This window comes from Leopardus geoffroyi, chromosome C3 (assembly GCF_018350155.1).
Source record: "Leopardus geoffroyi isolate Oge1 chromosome C3, O.geoffroyi_Oge1_pat1.0, whole genome shotgun sequence".
NCBI classification, from domain to species: domain Eukaryota; kingdom Metazoa; phylum Chordata; class Mammalia; order Carnivora; family Felidae; genus Leopardus; species Leopardus geoffroyi.
Genome location: NC_059338.1, coordinates 44,819,240 through 44,835,205, shown reverse-complemented (window position 1 = coordinate 44,835,205; position 15,966 = coordinate 44,819,240). Strand labels below are relative to the sequence as shown.

The 15,966-nt window shown below is 40.0% G+C and overlaps 2 protein-coding genes across 3 annotated transcripts in view; one reads left to right on the top strand and one right to left on the bottom strand.

Moving 5' to 3' along the window:
• Window positions 1-6,021, bottom strand: part of RGL1 (ral guanine nucleotide dissociation stimulator like 1) — a 266,263-nt gene extending 260,242 nt beyond the window's left edge. For both annotated transcript variants that reach the window (XM_045452657.1, XM_045452658.1), the window contains exon 1: window positions 5,627-6,021. The gene's annotated coding sequence lies outside the window, so the exon portion shown is untranslated. The remainder of the gene's footprint in view (window positions 1-5,626) is intronic.
• A 267-nt stretch (window positions 6,022-6,288) lies between these two features.
• On the top strand, window positions 6,289-15,500 carry ARPC5 (actin related protein 2/3 complex subunit 5). The gene is made up of 4 exons (XM_045452653.1): window positions 6,289-6,627; window positions 8,953-9,025; window positions 11,316-11,492; window positions 14,114-15,500. Exons 1-4 carry the CDS (start codon window positions 6,485-6,487, stop codon window positions 14,174-14,176), a joined length of 456 nt encoding a protein of 151 aa, XP_045308609.1. The 5' UTR covers window positions 6,289-6,484; the 3' UTR covers window positions 14,177-15,500.
• Window positions 15,501-15,966: the final 466 nt, after the last annotated feature.

The window sequence follows — 15,966 nt, the reverse complement described above, 5'->3', positions numbered from 1 at the left end:
TAGAAAAAATAGGAATTGTGGGATCTTTCAAATGCTATCAAAACTATAAATTTTATGGGGTGCCTGGGTGGCTCAGTTGGTTAAGCATCCAAACTTGGCTTGGGTCATGATCTCACTGTTTGTGGGTTCCAGCCCCACGTTGGGCTCTCTGCTGTCAGCACAAAGCCCACTTCCGATCCTCAGTACCCCCCTCTCTCTGCCCCTCCCCCACTCACACCCTCTCTCAAAAATAAACATTTAAAAAAGAAAAACTATAATTTCTATTTTCTGTAAAAAATAAAGATATGGGGCACCTGGGTGGCTCAGTCAGTTAAGCCTCCAACTTCGGCTCAGGTCATTATCAGGTCATTATTATCGTGGGTTCAAGCCCCGCACTGGGATCGGTGCTGACAGTTCAGAGCCTGGAGCCTGCTTAAGATTCCGTGTCTCCTTCTCTCTCTGTCTTTCCCCTGCTTGTGTTCTCTCTGTCTCAAAAATAAATAAACATTAAAAAAAAAAAAAAAAAAGAAGTAAAGATATACTACTAGCATTTGTAACAATCAGGTTGGGGAAAGGAAAAAAATCTGATTTTAATATTTTGCTTAAAGCAACAAGAGAAGAAATAAGTCCATGGTCATGAAAGATATGAAAATAATTGTAAGAAAATATTTTATGCAACTTTTTGCCAATAAATTGGTAATCTAGATGAAATGCATGATTATGACAATATAAATTCTAAAATTGAGTCAAAAAGAAAAAGAAAACCAGTCAATAACCACAGAAGATAGATGATGAAAGATCTAACTCTAAAAATATAACCAAGTCCAGACAATTTTGCAAGCACATATTGTAACTTTCAACGAAAAAACAGCACAGTAATTTCCTACAGTTGCACTTCTCCAACTTCTCCAGAGCATAAAAAAGAAGGTGAAAATCTTCTCAGTTCATCTACAAAGCTAGACTAATCCTAATATCAAAATTGAGGGGGCCCTGAGTGGCTCAGTTGGTTAAGCATCTGACTCTTGATTTCGGCTCAGGTCATGATCTCATGGTCCTGGGATCAAGCCCCCAGGTTGAACTCTGCACTTAAGTACTTAAGGTTCTCTACCTCTCCCACTGTCCCTTTCCTGTTTGCACATGCACATTTATACATACTGATTCTGAAATCATGTAAACAAAATATAAACTAATCAAATCTAGCAAGTAATTAAAATAGTAATCAGAATTTATTCTGGAAATGTGGAAATGGTTCAGTGTGAAAAAATATATAAATATAATTAATTACATTTATAAATTAAAAGATATAAAATAATATGCTTTTCTCATTAGACCTCTCAAAAAAAGCATTTGATCATTTCAACAGTCGTTCCTAAATATCATAAAACAATAGGAAATAAAACTGGTAAAATACCAACGCCATTTCCAATACAATTGAAACAAAGAGGAGATGCCTATTATCACCCAATTTTTCAACACTGTTTTTGAGAGTCCAGCTAATGCAAAAGATAAGAAAAATAAATAAATAAGATATAAATATTAGAAAAGAAAATATAAATTATCATTATCTTAAATATTATGATTGTATAGTATGACAAGAAATGTAACCTTAATTAAAACAACTGTTAGCATCAATAAGAGAGCCCATTAGTGGGAAAGAATATAGGATAAATAACTTTTAAAAATCCACAGTCCACAGCTTCTCTTTATATTACCATAAACAGATTAAAAAAATGAAATAGATAAAGAGTCCCATTTAAAACAATGTTTAACAAACAAGGTTTATTGTTTCATTTAGCACTAAACATTTTTCCTGAGACAAGAACACAGATTTAAAACTTTTTTAATTTTAGGGGTGCCTGGGTGGCTCGGTCAGTGAAGTGTCCAACTTCAGCTCAGGTCATGAACTCACAGCACATGTGTATGAGCCCCATGTCGTGTCAGGCTGTGTGCTGACAGCTCAGAGCCTGGAGCCTGCTTCCCATTCTGTGTCTCCCTCTCTCTCTGCCCCTCCCCCACTTGTACCCATTCTGTCTCTTAAAAATAAATAAAACATAAAAAAAAAGAAATTAAAAAAAAATTTTTTTAATCTTAGAAGTACTAATATATATTAATTAGTACTGGGGCATTGGGTGGCTCAATCAGTTAAGCATGTGACTCTTGATTTCAGCTCAGGTCATTATCTCATGGGTTTGTTGGATCGAGCCCCACATCAGGCTCTGCACTGACAGTGCGGGGTCTGCTTGGGATTCTCTCTCTCTCCCCCTTCTCTCTTTGCCCCTCCCCCACTCATACTCACATGCTCTCTCGCTCTCTCTCTCTCAAAAATAAATAAACTTTTTAAAAAAGTACTAATATATAAACAAATAAAGGTCCCATTATTAAATAGTTCACCCTATCTACTCTACCTGAGTATGTAATCATAGTTATGTAAAGCTAAAATAAATCACAAAGCAAACCTTCCAAGTTTGGGAGGTTGGTGGTTTCAAAACAGCACCACTTCATTTGATTATTATGTACAAGCATTAGACCATACTATAGTGTAGATAACATGCTAAAAATTCTTTTCATATTGTATTATTTATGTTGCTAGAGAACAGTAGTATTACATCATTACCAAAATTGAAATTTACTTATTTTATATATATATATATATATTATATAAATATAAATATATATTTTATATATATATTATATATATATATAATATATAAAAAATACATGTTTGATATATTTGATTAACACTGACCTCGCTTCCATTTCATTGCTATAAGATACAATGTCTTGGTTTGTTAAGTATTTAGTCCCAAGGCTGGGGAAAAGAAGCACATGGTAGGTAGAGTACTCAGCTGAAAATATTCGGGGGAAAAAAAAAGATGTGTTATAAGATAGTTTTATCAAAATCCCTTCTAATTAAAAAGATCCTTCATTCTTTGCATTATCACAGAAAATAAGAAGGAGCTACATAGTATCATGCAGCATTAACCTTGAGAAAATTCAGATTTAATCTTACTTTAGTATTGAACCAAACCAGGTTATTGGCACGATAAATAAGATGTCTTCAAATCTTTATTTCAGGGATCAACACTTATTTGTAAAATTAAAATAGGGAGAATAATATTACCTAAAATGAATTAAATACTATAATTAACTTTAAAAATTATAATTTGCAAGAAAGTTGAATAATATGTATTACATAATTAAAAGATAATTAAGGACAGGTTCCTTCACACATACCCACACACACATTTCCCTAAAGCTTTATAGATTTAACGGTTAGCTAATTGGGGTAGGGAGGAAATGAAAATGTCCATTAAGAAATACTCAATCTCTTGGGGCACCTGGGTGGCTTAGTCCAACTCCTGATTTCGGCTCAGGTCATGAGCTCTCCTCCTTGGGATTCTCTCTCTCTCTATCTCTCTCTGCCCCTCCCCCACTCACATGTACTCCATCTCTCTCTCTCAAAATAAATAAACTTTAGGGGAAAAAAAGGAAATACTCGATCTCTAAATATGATTGCAAAATTGTCAGATTATTCATTCATTAGATAAAAATGTGTTGCATGCCTACTATTTTCTAGGTACTTATCATTGTGAGACAGTAAAAAATACTGCACTGGGAAAGGACTTTTTAGATATTATTACATCTCAAATGTATTATGCAATATGCGGCTGAGAATTAATTATATTTAACACATTCAACATATAGAACAAGATTCTGAGTAATCAAATCAATTATACCCTTGAGCAACTCGATTCTTTAAATTCCTCTCACTATTCCCTTGAGTTAATTTCTACACCAGGATTCTTTTCCAGTTCTAAAATAAGAGAATAAAGACATTTCCTACAGAAGACCTAATATAAAAGAAGAGAAACGTAAGAGAGCGGATACATTAGCTCTTAAATTCTTGTTTCCATTTGCTCTCAATAGCACTTCTAATGTTTCATTTTCTCTTCAAAGAAAATCTTGATTTAGAAGAACAAAAAGTACAATCATCTTCAACATCAAAACAAGTATATTGTTTAGTTCTTACTAAAGTTAGCAATAGATTGAAACTGAGGAAGAAATATTAAAACAAATCTTTATTCTAAGTTATATAATGCCACTCACCATAGTAATGGTCTGATACTTTGGTATATGACTTTGTAAAATAAATAGTACCAACAGGTAGAAAATTTTCCTTTGCTCTCTTAAGACAGTCCTTAGGGGAGTTTTTATCAGTGTTTGCTCATAACTTGAATGTTAATTTAAAGAAGTGTCACTTCTATCACCTAAATGATGTATTTTCTAGAAAGGTGATTTAATTGGGAAGACAAAAATGCCATATTGCTTCTTCCTCCCAAGAGGAAAGGATGCATTCCATTCCTGTGAACTCTCTTTGTCTCTCTCTGCCTCTGTCTCTGTCTCTTGGGTTCTATGTCTCCATCTCTCTCTGCCCTTCCCCTGCTCACGTCCTCTCTCTCTCTATATATATATATATATACATATATATATATATACACATATATATATACTTATACACACACATATACATACGCATACATGTCGATGTAGATATACATATCCATATATGCATATGTATGCATATCTGTCCAACAAATGTTTGATTTTGAGATCTCTCTTCCTCTTCTTACTGATTCATTATGCTCAGTGTGATGACTTTAAAACTACTGCCTTTCACATTTCATTCATTCATCAATAAATAATTGAGTACCTGAATGTATTGAGTACCTTCTGCATGCTTAGCATTATATCAAATGTAAAGGAAGATACAAAATAAATATAAGCCAAGACCTTGCCCTCCAGAATCTTTTGATCTCTTCCAGGAGCAAGATAAAACGTGATATATCATTAAGTAATTCCTATGACTAGTGCCAAAATCAAAGGTACAGGTAACATGCATTTTACATTTATGTAGAATTTTAGAGCTTCAAAACACTTTCCTGTATTTAATCCTCAGAACAGTCTTGTGAAGTACACATTATCAGCTCCAGTTTAACAACAAGGAACCTGAAATTCATAATTTTAAGTGGCAGCCTTAATCAAATAGATTATGAGTGGAAGTCAAGACTTGAGCCAGGGTTTTCTTATTCTAAGTCCAGTGCTCTTTTCAATACAGCACAGGAAACCAAAGGCTGGGGTATTAACAGGAAAACAGCCAGCTTTCTGCTACAGATGGAATTGAACTAGATCTGATAGGATGTCAGGAAAACATAAAGCTATCTGAGCAGTGTCCAGCTAAATGTCCAGAAGAATTTTATTCTGCAAATATTTGTACTTCAGTGTTATACACACACCACAACTACCATTTCCTTAGTTTTAGTGCCTTTACCTCCTCAGTAAGAGATTTGCTCTCAGAAATGAGGATGTCAAATGTAATTAAAAAGCTGGCCTAGCAGGGTCATATAAATCTTAAATCACAAATATATATCTTAAAGGTCTGGCTTCTACTAATCCTTACACATTTTGTTTCCCCTCAGCACCGGAGAGTATATCTCGCCCCTATCCTTTTCTAGCATTCTTGCTCCCAACAACCACTTATTTTAAGATGTCAGTAGCTGACCCTACCCCAAATTCCACAGGTTCACCCCAGTTTTGTCACCCCAGCCCCTGCCCACAACATCCCCCTCCCTCGCAATGGATATAATACCTAGTTCCGGCTCTGCAGGTGCGGTCGGGATGCTGTACACAGCACTGACAGATAAGATATGACCTTTCGACTCCGTCCTTGGGGACCTCCCGCTGGCCGCGCAGCGTAGTTCCAACCCCGGCAAAGGGGCTCCCGGCTCGGGACCGCAGCCACCGGCAGCGCACGGTCCGAAGTGATGCCTCTGACAACTAGAACGACACTGGGCGCCGGGGCGTGCATCACTCCGCCCCATACTCCTGCCAACTGCAGGGGACTTGGTCCGGTAACCAGTCCATCCCACCCCACAGGCGAGTCCGGGCCAGCCGGACCTCACGCAGGACCCCGACGACGGGTCGCTGGCAGCGGCGGCGGCAGCAAAAGCCACCCGCCCCCAGTGCCCATAGCCGCCAACCTAAGACCCCCTAGGCTGGACCGCAGAGAAGCGTTGCTATGGAAACCCCCTGAGGATCACGTGACGTCCTCGGACGACCAATCGCCTCTTAGCTCTGCCCGCGGCACCGCTTTCGGCCCTCCCTTCTGCCCCGCCCCCTCCCGCCCCCGCCTTCTTCGCCCAGCCCCGCCCCTTTCCTGCGGAGAGCCCGCGCCTGCGCACCGCATCGAGCGCGCTCCCTCCCTCGCGCGCGCTCCCCGGGGAAGAGTGGGGGCGGCGTAGGAGGCTAGAGAGGAGCATGAAGCTGAGGAGGAAGGAGCGCCGCCAGCGCGCAGGCCCAGAAGCGCCCGAGCCCCGGCTGCCGGCGACGCCCCAGAGCGGAAGAGGGAAGTGAAGGCGCCAGGCTGCGGGTTCCCGGTGGGTGGGCTACGCTTACCGAGGTAGAGGCAGCACCTACAAGAGGCTTTTGCCACCGGTCCGGATCGGGGATGTCGAAGAACACGGTGTCGTCGGCCCGGTTCCGGAAGGTGGACGTGGATGAGTACGACGAGAACAAGTTCGTGGACGAGGAAGACGGGGGCGACGGGCAGGCCGGGCCCGACGAAGGCGAGGTGGACTCCTGCCTGCGGCAATATCCTTGCGTTTGCCGGCCTCCGTACCCCACTGCGCCCCTCTCCCCGGACCCCGCCGCTGGCAGGGTCTGCGAAGCCGGGGCCGCTCCCGGGGCACGGGCGCGGAGCTCACCTGTCTCTTTGGGCTCCCCCACTCTGAGAGGGCAGGGGACGCTCCCATTTCTAACCGAGTCGCCCCGGGACCCCAGGGTCCCGCCTGGGAAACTTGCCCTTCCCGGCGCGCCTTCCCCGCCCCCGATTCCTCAGGTTGCGGCCGGAGTTGCTGCCTGTAGGGAACTGGCAGGGCGGCCGCGCCCTCGCGGCGCGGGGGGAGGTATCTGGTGCTGCTGTGTGGCCCTCGGAGGGCGCCTAAGTTGTCCTCCGCAGGACGGTGCCTGGCGGGGCCACGGTGGCTCCAGAAATTTCTGATTGGGAGGAGCGGGCTGCTTCTGTTCTGGTGGTTCGGTTTTGGCAGTGTTGGGAGAGTTTATTCCTTGCCGGCAGGGAAGGGGCGATTTGCAGAATTGAGGCCCTCTGTCCTTTTAGCCCGCGGGCTTTTTTGCTTTTCTTTCTTTTTTTCTTTTTTTTTTTTTTTTTTTTTTTTTTTTAAGAGAAAGGAATTTGGCAATATATAGGTTGCAAGATAAACAATTTGCTAACCCGGGGAGGGGGGGTGAGTCCAAAGCAACCAACTCGGGTGAAGGAAGCTTGGAGCCTTTACCTGCTAATAAGCAAGGGACAATAGAAAGAGCTTGCATGTGGAGAATCCCTGGAAATATTTAAAATAAACCCCAGCGAATAAAATAGATGAAGAATAAAATAGATGATGAGTCATTTGTACGAAGCAGAATGGTTTTTGTAATCCTGAAATCGTTTCCATTTCAGTTAAAATGTGGCTGTCAGTTCCTGGTTTTTGTTTTTGCATATTTGAATATTCATAATTTGAACATTTGCACCAGATATTTTTTAGAAAAATGTAAATGTTGCAACAACTAAAGCTGTAGTTTTAGAGATTCTTAATTACTGAACTCATTCATTTCTGATTATTCTCTGATGTATTCATAAGATAAGACTTTTTAAAACCCTTTCCTCATCTATATCCTATTAAAGTATAATGGGGAAATATGAGTGAAAATATTTGGTTCTAACTATATCTAGTCTTAAAGGCACCTAAAATACAGCATTAAACATTTATCAACATACAGATGTTTCTTTGATTTCCACAACCTTCATAGTCAGCTGTTGCTATTTTTCATTATTTAAATACTTAAATGTTTTGGGTCTTAAAAATGAGCCAATCTTGCAAAAGGCATGCTTTTTCTAGAAGTTCGTTAAGCCTTGAAAATAACAGCTTACCACCAACCCTAAGGCTTGTGTTTTTGGTTTTGGTTTTTTGTTTTTTTTTGTCAGACGATCCCCCCTCCCAGAAGCAATGAACATTATTCTGTCTGAAAACATTCTTTGTGATGGTTAAATGATGTTTTGTGAAACTAACTGTAGGTTGATGGGTGATAACTCTTAACTGGTACTGCTGTATTCATATAATGGGTCTGCTTTGTATAAAATAAAAAGATACTGTCTCTTGTTACAACCGAGAGACAAGCTTTGGTCAGGCACTACAGATGGAGGAACAAGTGAACTCTGGTTTCCCTTTTAGGGGAATGATTGTAGATTCTGACAGTCTGATTGGCCTTCCGTGCCTGGTACTTGCTAACTCACTAGTGCTTCCAAAGACTAAATTTAATAGGTATGACATAAGACAGTTTTAATAACCTTTATGAAATATAAGAGAAAATATCCAAAACAGAAAAATTAAGCTGCTGCCTAAAAAGTCACTGAATTATTAGCTCTTTTGTGATGCCTCTTTTCATCCATATTGAGAGATTGCTAATGAATATCATTTCGATTGCTAGAATAATGACCAGTATTTTCTACCAGCATTTCAGTTAATGTAGAATATAAGTCTAGCAAAAGTTTGGTCTTTCATTTTTCCAGTTAGAATCACATAAAAGACATTTTGGTTGAGGATAGGTGTTTCATGTTGAGACCTATTAATTCTTTTAATATAGCTTTGCATAATGTTTGCATGTGTCTTACTGGAAAATGAAAGGATATCAAAGTGTTCATTTAGTAATTGGAGCCACGCAAGAGCTGGTGGTTGCTTTATTACCTTCTCTAGTGTTTTCAGTATCATACCTTTGACTGACATCCTTGAAACCAACATGTTGAGTTTTACAATATTGAACGTAGTGACCATGGTAATTTTTCAATGTAAAAGTCAAAGCTTAAGAGCCAGTGCTTTCCTGAGGCCTGCCCTCTCCTGCTATGCCCTTAACCTCCATCACAGGAAACATGACCGCTGCCCTACAGGCAGCTCTGAAAAATCCCCCCATCAACACCAAGAGTCAGGCGGTGAAGGTGAGTCACAGACAACTCAGTGATCTCTGCTGATATCTTAGCATTCTTACCAAAATCCTGGAAGTGTCTTGAAATCAACAAATCTTTTAACTGTTTACTGTCTTTTACATACAAGAGCTCACAATGCAGCTTGATAGGTAAAAATTTACATATGAGAAGTTAGCACTCTGATATTGAGCTATGATAAGAGAGTATTTTGTATGTTCCATGGAGGCCACTCAGGTTGAAGTTGAGCAAAGGCTTGAAGAATAAACAAAACTTTTACGAAGTAAAGCGATTCTACTTGGTTGCTTTTTAAAAATTTTTCTAAATTATATAAGAATTAAGTGTTTATAGAAAACTAGTAATCATCATCATCCTACTGTCCAGAGATAATTGGTTATTACTTTTTGGTGTTGCTATATATTTATAGAGCTTTTCTATTGGTATTTTTTTTTTTTAATAAAAATGGAGTTTTATAACTGACTTTTTTCTTTTTGCAATGTACTTGAATATCTTATCTTGGCAATAAGTTTATTTCTATAAGCATCTTTTTTAATGCCTGCATATAGATATGCTGCGGTTTACATATAACTAATCTCCCTTTGTCATATATTTAAAATATGGACCTTTTTTTCTTGTCAGCAGTACTGAAATGAACAATTTTGCATAAATTCTTATTTGTTTCCTTTGAATAAATTCCTAGAAGTGCATTGCTGAGTTTGAGAATGCATGTTTTTTAAGACTTTTGGTACAAGTGTTATTGCCAAACTGCCCTTGAGCAAAACCTGACTTACATTCCTGGGCAGCAGTCTTTCAGTGATTCTTAAGAACATTTACTTAGTGTTTAAAATGTGACCCAGGGCTCTGAACCCATTGTCCATAGGAGCCCTAAGGATCTCTTTATTGAGTATTAGTAACAGTTTGGGCAAATGCATAATAATTATCTAGGCCACAATAAGAGGAAACATTTCTTTGGTTTTTGAAAATGGTGGGGAACGTCATTGAAATTTCAATTTTACCACCGTCTGCTTTTATGTGGCTGAGTTTTTATCACAGTTTGTGGGTGGAGAATTGTAAGAATATTTTTCTAAATTGGGTAATTGCATAGTCTTTAAACTGAAAACAGCAATAGGAGGTAGAAACATTCTGTAAAACCCTGATCAGTAGGAATGCCGAAGAGATCACTCTTTCTTGAATAGGAGAAGTGAACTGTTGGAAGGGTAAATTCAATGTTCTCTTTGCTTGGCTTCATGGGTGAAAAAATAACTTTGCTGTTGGAGCAGGCTTTTATCAAAGAAAACAAATTATAAGTGAAGATCACTGTATCTTATATCTTGACTATAGATATGAAACTTAAAATTTAAGTTTTCTGAACGTGTTGTTGTTGTTTTTTTTTTTAAATGTTTTTTTTTTTCAACGTTTATTTATTTTTGGGACAGAGAGAGACAGAGCATGAACGGGGGAGGGGCAGAGAGAGAGGGAGACACAGAATCGGAAACAGGCTCCAGGCTCTGAGCCATCAGCCCAGAGCCTGACGCGGGGCTCGAGCTCACGGACCGCGAGATCGTGACCTGGCTGAAGTCGGACGCTTAACCGACTGCGCCACCCAGGTGCCCCTGAACGTGTTGTTTTTGAAGGATGGTTCAAGGTAGAACTGCAGCTCATTTTGTCCTCAGATCTTTTTCTGAGTGCAAGAAGTAAAACTGAAATGTGGGTTCAAAAGCATTGGCAAATTAGCACCTCTATCTGTAAGCAAATCCTCTCAGCGCTCCTTCAGATACATCAAGAATCTGACCCCCTCCACTGCTACCATGCTAGCCAAAACCAGCCTGTGTTATTGCCATAACTTCCAAACTGGTCTCCCTCCTTCTGCCTTGTCCCCTGCCCCCAACCAGTCCCACCTCAGCTTATTCTCAGCATGGTGGCCAAAGTGATCCTGTTGAAATACAAGTCAGGTTATATCGCTGTTCTCAAAACCTTCGGAACACCTTCTCATTTCTCTTAATGAAAGCCTAAGTCCTCAAGGTGGCCTGCAGGGCTTACACAGTCTGCCCTCCCGCCACCCCTCTGACCCGTCCTACTCTTCCGCCGTTATCACTCTGGCCACCAGGGATCTTCTTGCTGTTCCTCGAACACCCGGAATACACACTAACAGCAGTTCTTTCCTCTGACCAACATACTGTTCTCTGATACCCCCAAGGATTCTTCTTTCGTGTCCTTCAGGTTTTAAATGTCACTGTCTCAGTGTGGCCTTTCTAGAGCAACCACTTGGCACGCATATGTCTAAATGTTCTGTTCTTATCCTCAGGATCGAGCAGGCAGCATCGTCTTGAAGGTGCTCATCTCTTTTAAAGCTAATGATATTGAAAAGGCAGTTCAGTCCCTGGACAAGAACGGTGTGGATCTTCTAATGAAGTATATTTATAAAGGCTTTGAGAGTCCCTCTGACAATAGCAGTGCTGTGTTATTGCAATGGCATGAAAAGGTGAGTTATGAATTATAAATCTCTGTGGCCAGCTCCTTTATAATAGTGACAATGACAACTCCTCTCATCTGGATAATTACTTTGACTTGTTGGTTATACATCGTTGTCTTTACAAATAAATGTGTGAAAGTGAAAGTTAGATTTTATGCTTACTGCCTTGGTCCTAAGAGATTCTGATTTGCAGCACATTTATTCAGTAATGATTATTGTTCATTTAACATAATCTTGAACTTTGAACTAAACGAAAACCTTGAAAAGAAACAGTAAAAATCAAGAATTCTTGGACTGTGGCCAAAAGGTAGAAACAACCCAAGTGCCCATGGACAGATGAACAGATAATCCATTTTATGCATACACCACATTTTGTTTATTGGACAACCAAATAAAGGAAATTATGACACATGACACAGCACTGATGAACCCCGAAAACATTACTCAAGGTGAAATAAGCCAGGTACGAAAAGACAAATACTGTGAGATTCCACTTCTATCAAATATCTAGACTAGGCAAATTCAGAGAAACAGAAAATAGATTAGAGGTTACCAGGGACTGGGGAGGAGGGAGAACAGAGTTACTGCTTAATGGGAACAGCATTTCTTTTTAGGGTGATGAAAAAGTATTGGAAATAGACAGTGGTGGTGACTGTAGAATCCTGGAAATGTAATGAATGCTACTGAATTTTACACTTACGGATGGTTAACGTAGCAAAGTGTATGTTATATATGTTACACAATTTAAAAAACTCACGGTTGGGATGAAGAATTCCTGTATTTTTTTATGCATTTCATTCTGCAGATAGTACACTGTCCATTAAAAAAATAGTTAAGGGGAATTTTTAGCTTTAGCTTAAAAGTTGGTAAGGTAATTTTTAACACCCAACACTTAGGTAATATTAATGTAAGCAGTGTAACATTTAAATAGAACCAACCACAGAGAAGGGGTATGTTCTCTAATATCTTACAATTCCCGGAACTCAGGTTTTCAGAAGCTATTGTGTGTGTCTGAGTGAAAGCACATTCGGAAATAAGAATAGGTAGTAAAACTTGTCGATTAGTCTTGGTCAAGTCACTTGGTCTCTCGTGCACTGTCAAATAAAGAGAACTAACATTTATGGACACGGTAACCATACCTCCCGTTTGCCCCAGTTTATGCCTGTTTTCCCAACATAATTATGAATAGTTCCCTTTCACTCCCCAGTGTCCCACTTGGAGAATAACGTATATGGTCATCCTGTTCAGGAACACGTTCCATTTGCCAGCCACTGTACCGTTAGTTTATGTTTCATTCACTCCTTAAAACAGCGCCATAAGGTATAAAACATCTTTATCATCCTCAATTTAGAGGTGAAGAGCCAGCTTAAAAACCTAAGCAACCTAGCTCCTGTCTAGTCTCAGGATCATAGTAGACCTTGATGGAGACTTACTGTATTCCAAGCACCTTGTAAAGATTAACTCATTTAACCCTCGTAAAAATACTAGGAGGGAGAGCTTGCTATCATTTGCCTTTTGGTGGGTGGGGAAGCAAACTGAGGCTCATATTAAGTTTTCGTTGCTTCCTAACATCACTCACTGGTTTTTGCCAATCTGTCTCCTAAACGCTTCTCCAACCATCTACTCAGATACACCTCTAATGCAACTCTTCACAGTGTCTCTCCCAGTCTGTTGCCGTAGCTTCCTAAACAGGCCTCCGGCTACCAATTTCACCTCCCTCAAATCTCTTCTCCACCCGGTCGCCAGTGTCCTCTCGAAAACCCAGATCTACCCTGTCAGTCACCTGCAGAATAAAGCCCAAGTTCCCAGGTCCAGCCACTCCTCTTCATGTTCTTCTCCCTGTGCTCCAGCAGCGAGCACAGTAGTATTGCTTCCCAGAACACCCCATACCGTTTCACACCTGTATACTTCTGCTCATGATTTTCTCTACCTCAGTGGCTCCTTACACCCCAGTGCACACTTGTGTGTACAGAATATTATACTATGTTATAGTATAGTAACGATCTCTACATGTCTGTCCCTTCCCAATAGACCAGAAGATGCTATATCCCTAGCATCTAGCATAGTACCCAGTACATAAAAGTATTCAGTAAGTAAACCAGAGCTTCAAATTCCTCATGCTTAGTCATGACTTCCAGTTTTTTAAGGTAAAGTCAAAATTAAAGTTCCTAAGTTCTTAGCTATTAAATAATATATTCTTAGCTTGGGAGAATAAAAAGAATCTGACAAACTGGCTAATCTAAAGGAACTTAGGACAGTTGATCTCGGTTTCGATTTCTTCCTGCCAATGCTAAGAAGAGAATAAAGTGAATATCCTAAATCTATACTTGAGCACCTGTTTTAGGCAAGAACATGCTGTAAACCTTTAAGAACATACTGTTATTTGAAAACAACATACTAGAATGTAAACTAGTATCTCACTAGCGTGTAGGTACCTAAGGGTAGGGACTGTATTCCCAGTGCCAAGAACAGTCCCTGGGACATGACAGGAGTTCAAGAAGTATTTATGAAAATTAAAGAATTCAAAATCGGTAGCTGCACACATTCCTTCTTAAAGAAAAATGTTCTATTTGGTATGAGGACTGACCCTTTATGATTCTGTCAACATTTACGTTTTGGTCTGTTTTTAGGCACTTGCTGCCGGAGGAGTGGGGTCCATTGTTCGAGTGCTGACTGCAAGGAAAACTGTGTAGCCCAGCAGGGTCTGGATCTCTCCTCTGGGTGTGGGAGTTGCTGGTACAAAGACCAAAACAACCAAATGCCACCGCTGCCCTTGGGGGTAGCATCTGTTTCTCTCAGCTTTGCCTTCTTGCTTCCTTTTTCATATCTGTAAAGAAGGAGATTACATATCAATTTTCCTTTCATGAAAATTGGGATAATATAGAGGAAACGTTTCAACAGGACTGTTTCACGCTCTCGAAACTATTACGGTGATGTGTATACCTGTCTGTATATAATATAATTTGCCTTCAAGTTTAAGTGTGCAATTTTAACCCCTATTGGCTGGTGGGGGTTTTTTTTGTTTCGTTTGCATTTTTGTTTTTTTTGAGGTGTTCTGTTTTGTTTTTGACTAATAGTGAAATATTTGATCTGAATTTGAGGCCAGTTTCCTAACTCATTGCTAGCCAGGAAATGATCTTTACAAAAAATACCTTTGAGAAACTGGCAGCTATTAACATTGCAAAACTGGACCATAATTCCCGTATTTAAGCAAAAGGTGTTTCTGGAACAGGTGGTGGGTGAACAGCACGAGCGAGTTCCACCTTTGTTTCTGCTTACCTCCAGATCATGTGAGCTTAAGTATGCCTCTTCCTCTCCGCACCCAGTAATCATGGCCTCTCGATTTCTCTGTGGTCTCCAGGGTCCAGAGCAAGAAGTCTTGCTCTACAAAAATGTATCTATGAAATGCCAGAGCCTGTTTGGCCTGAGCATAAAACTTTGTTCTAATAATATGACCCTATTTGGGGAAACTACTCCAAATCAGAAAAGACATGAAAACTTTGATGAAGTTCAAACTCTGGGCAGCCTGTGAATGAAATGCTGATTTATTTAGAACTCTAATAGCTGCCTTAGACATGATGAGGTATATAACTAGTATTTGATACACCCTATAAATGTCTTCAGTGTTCTTCAGGGTAAATAGGATCTTAAAAGCTTTGGTTCAGATCCGGACATCTACACATTCTGTATTTTAGCTTAGTGGTTCTTAAAAAAGGAAAATGCCGCATAGCAAAAAGTGTTTACTTGTTGGACAAACCAAATGGGTTCTCAAAAAATGACCGGTGCTTATAAAAAGTTATTATTCAGTGGCTCCAAAACAAACCACCCAAATGCATATGACCAAGAGGGAAATCAGCCTGTGTTTCATATTTACATTGGGCGCCAGTTTCATAATCACTGTCTTATGTGAAAACTGGTGGGGAAATTCTATAACCTCTTTGCTGTTTTTGATACCTGCTTTTTGTTTTGTAAAAATGATAAAGTTCAGAAAATAAAATGTCAGTGTTGAATAATTTATTTTTCTAACTCCTATTTTAACACTTACGAATGTGTGATTAATTAGGAGGGAAGATTTCCTGTTTTACCAGAAGGTTGTGCTCTTGACAAGAAGTAATTTGGTACAGGTTTCTAAAACTACTTTATTCAAATACAAAGTAGTGGAGAAAAGGAGACAGTCGTCGATGATCTCAGAGCACCACCAGAGCCTTTGGAACGATTCCTCGCCCTCTGGATGCTCGCTGAGCACCTGGAGTATCTGCCCAAAGACCCAAACCAGAGTGTGTTGCGCTCATTTCTTACCAGCTTCTGAGCCCTTTCTCGCACCGCTGCCCCTGACTAGACGCCTGCTTTAAAGGTTGAGAAACTCAACAGGAGGCGCGCCTGCGTGGCTCAGTGGGTTGAGCATCCGACTTCGGCTCAGGTCATGATCTCACAGCTCCTGTGTTCGAGCCTCCCATCAGGCTTTGTGCTGACGGCTCAGAGC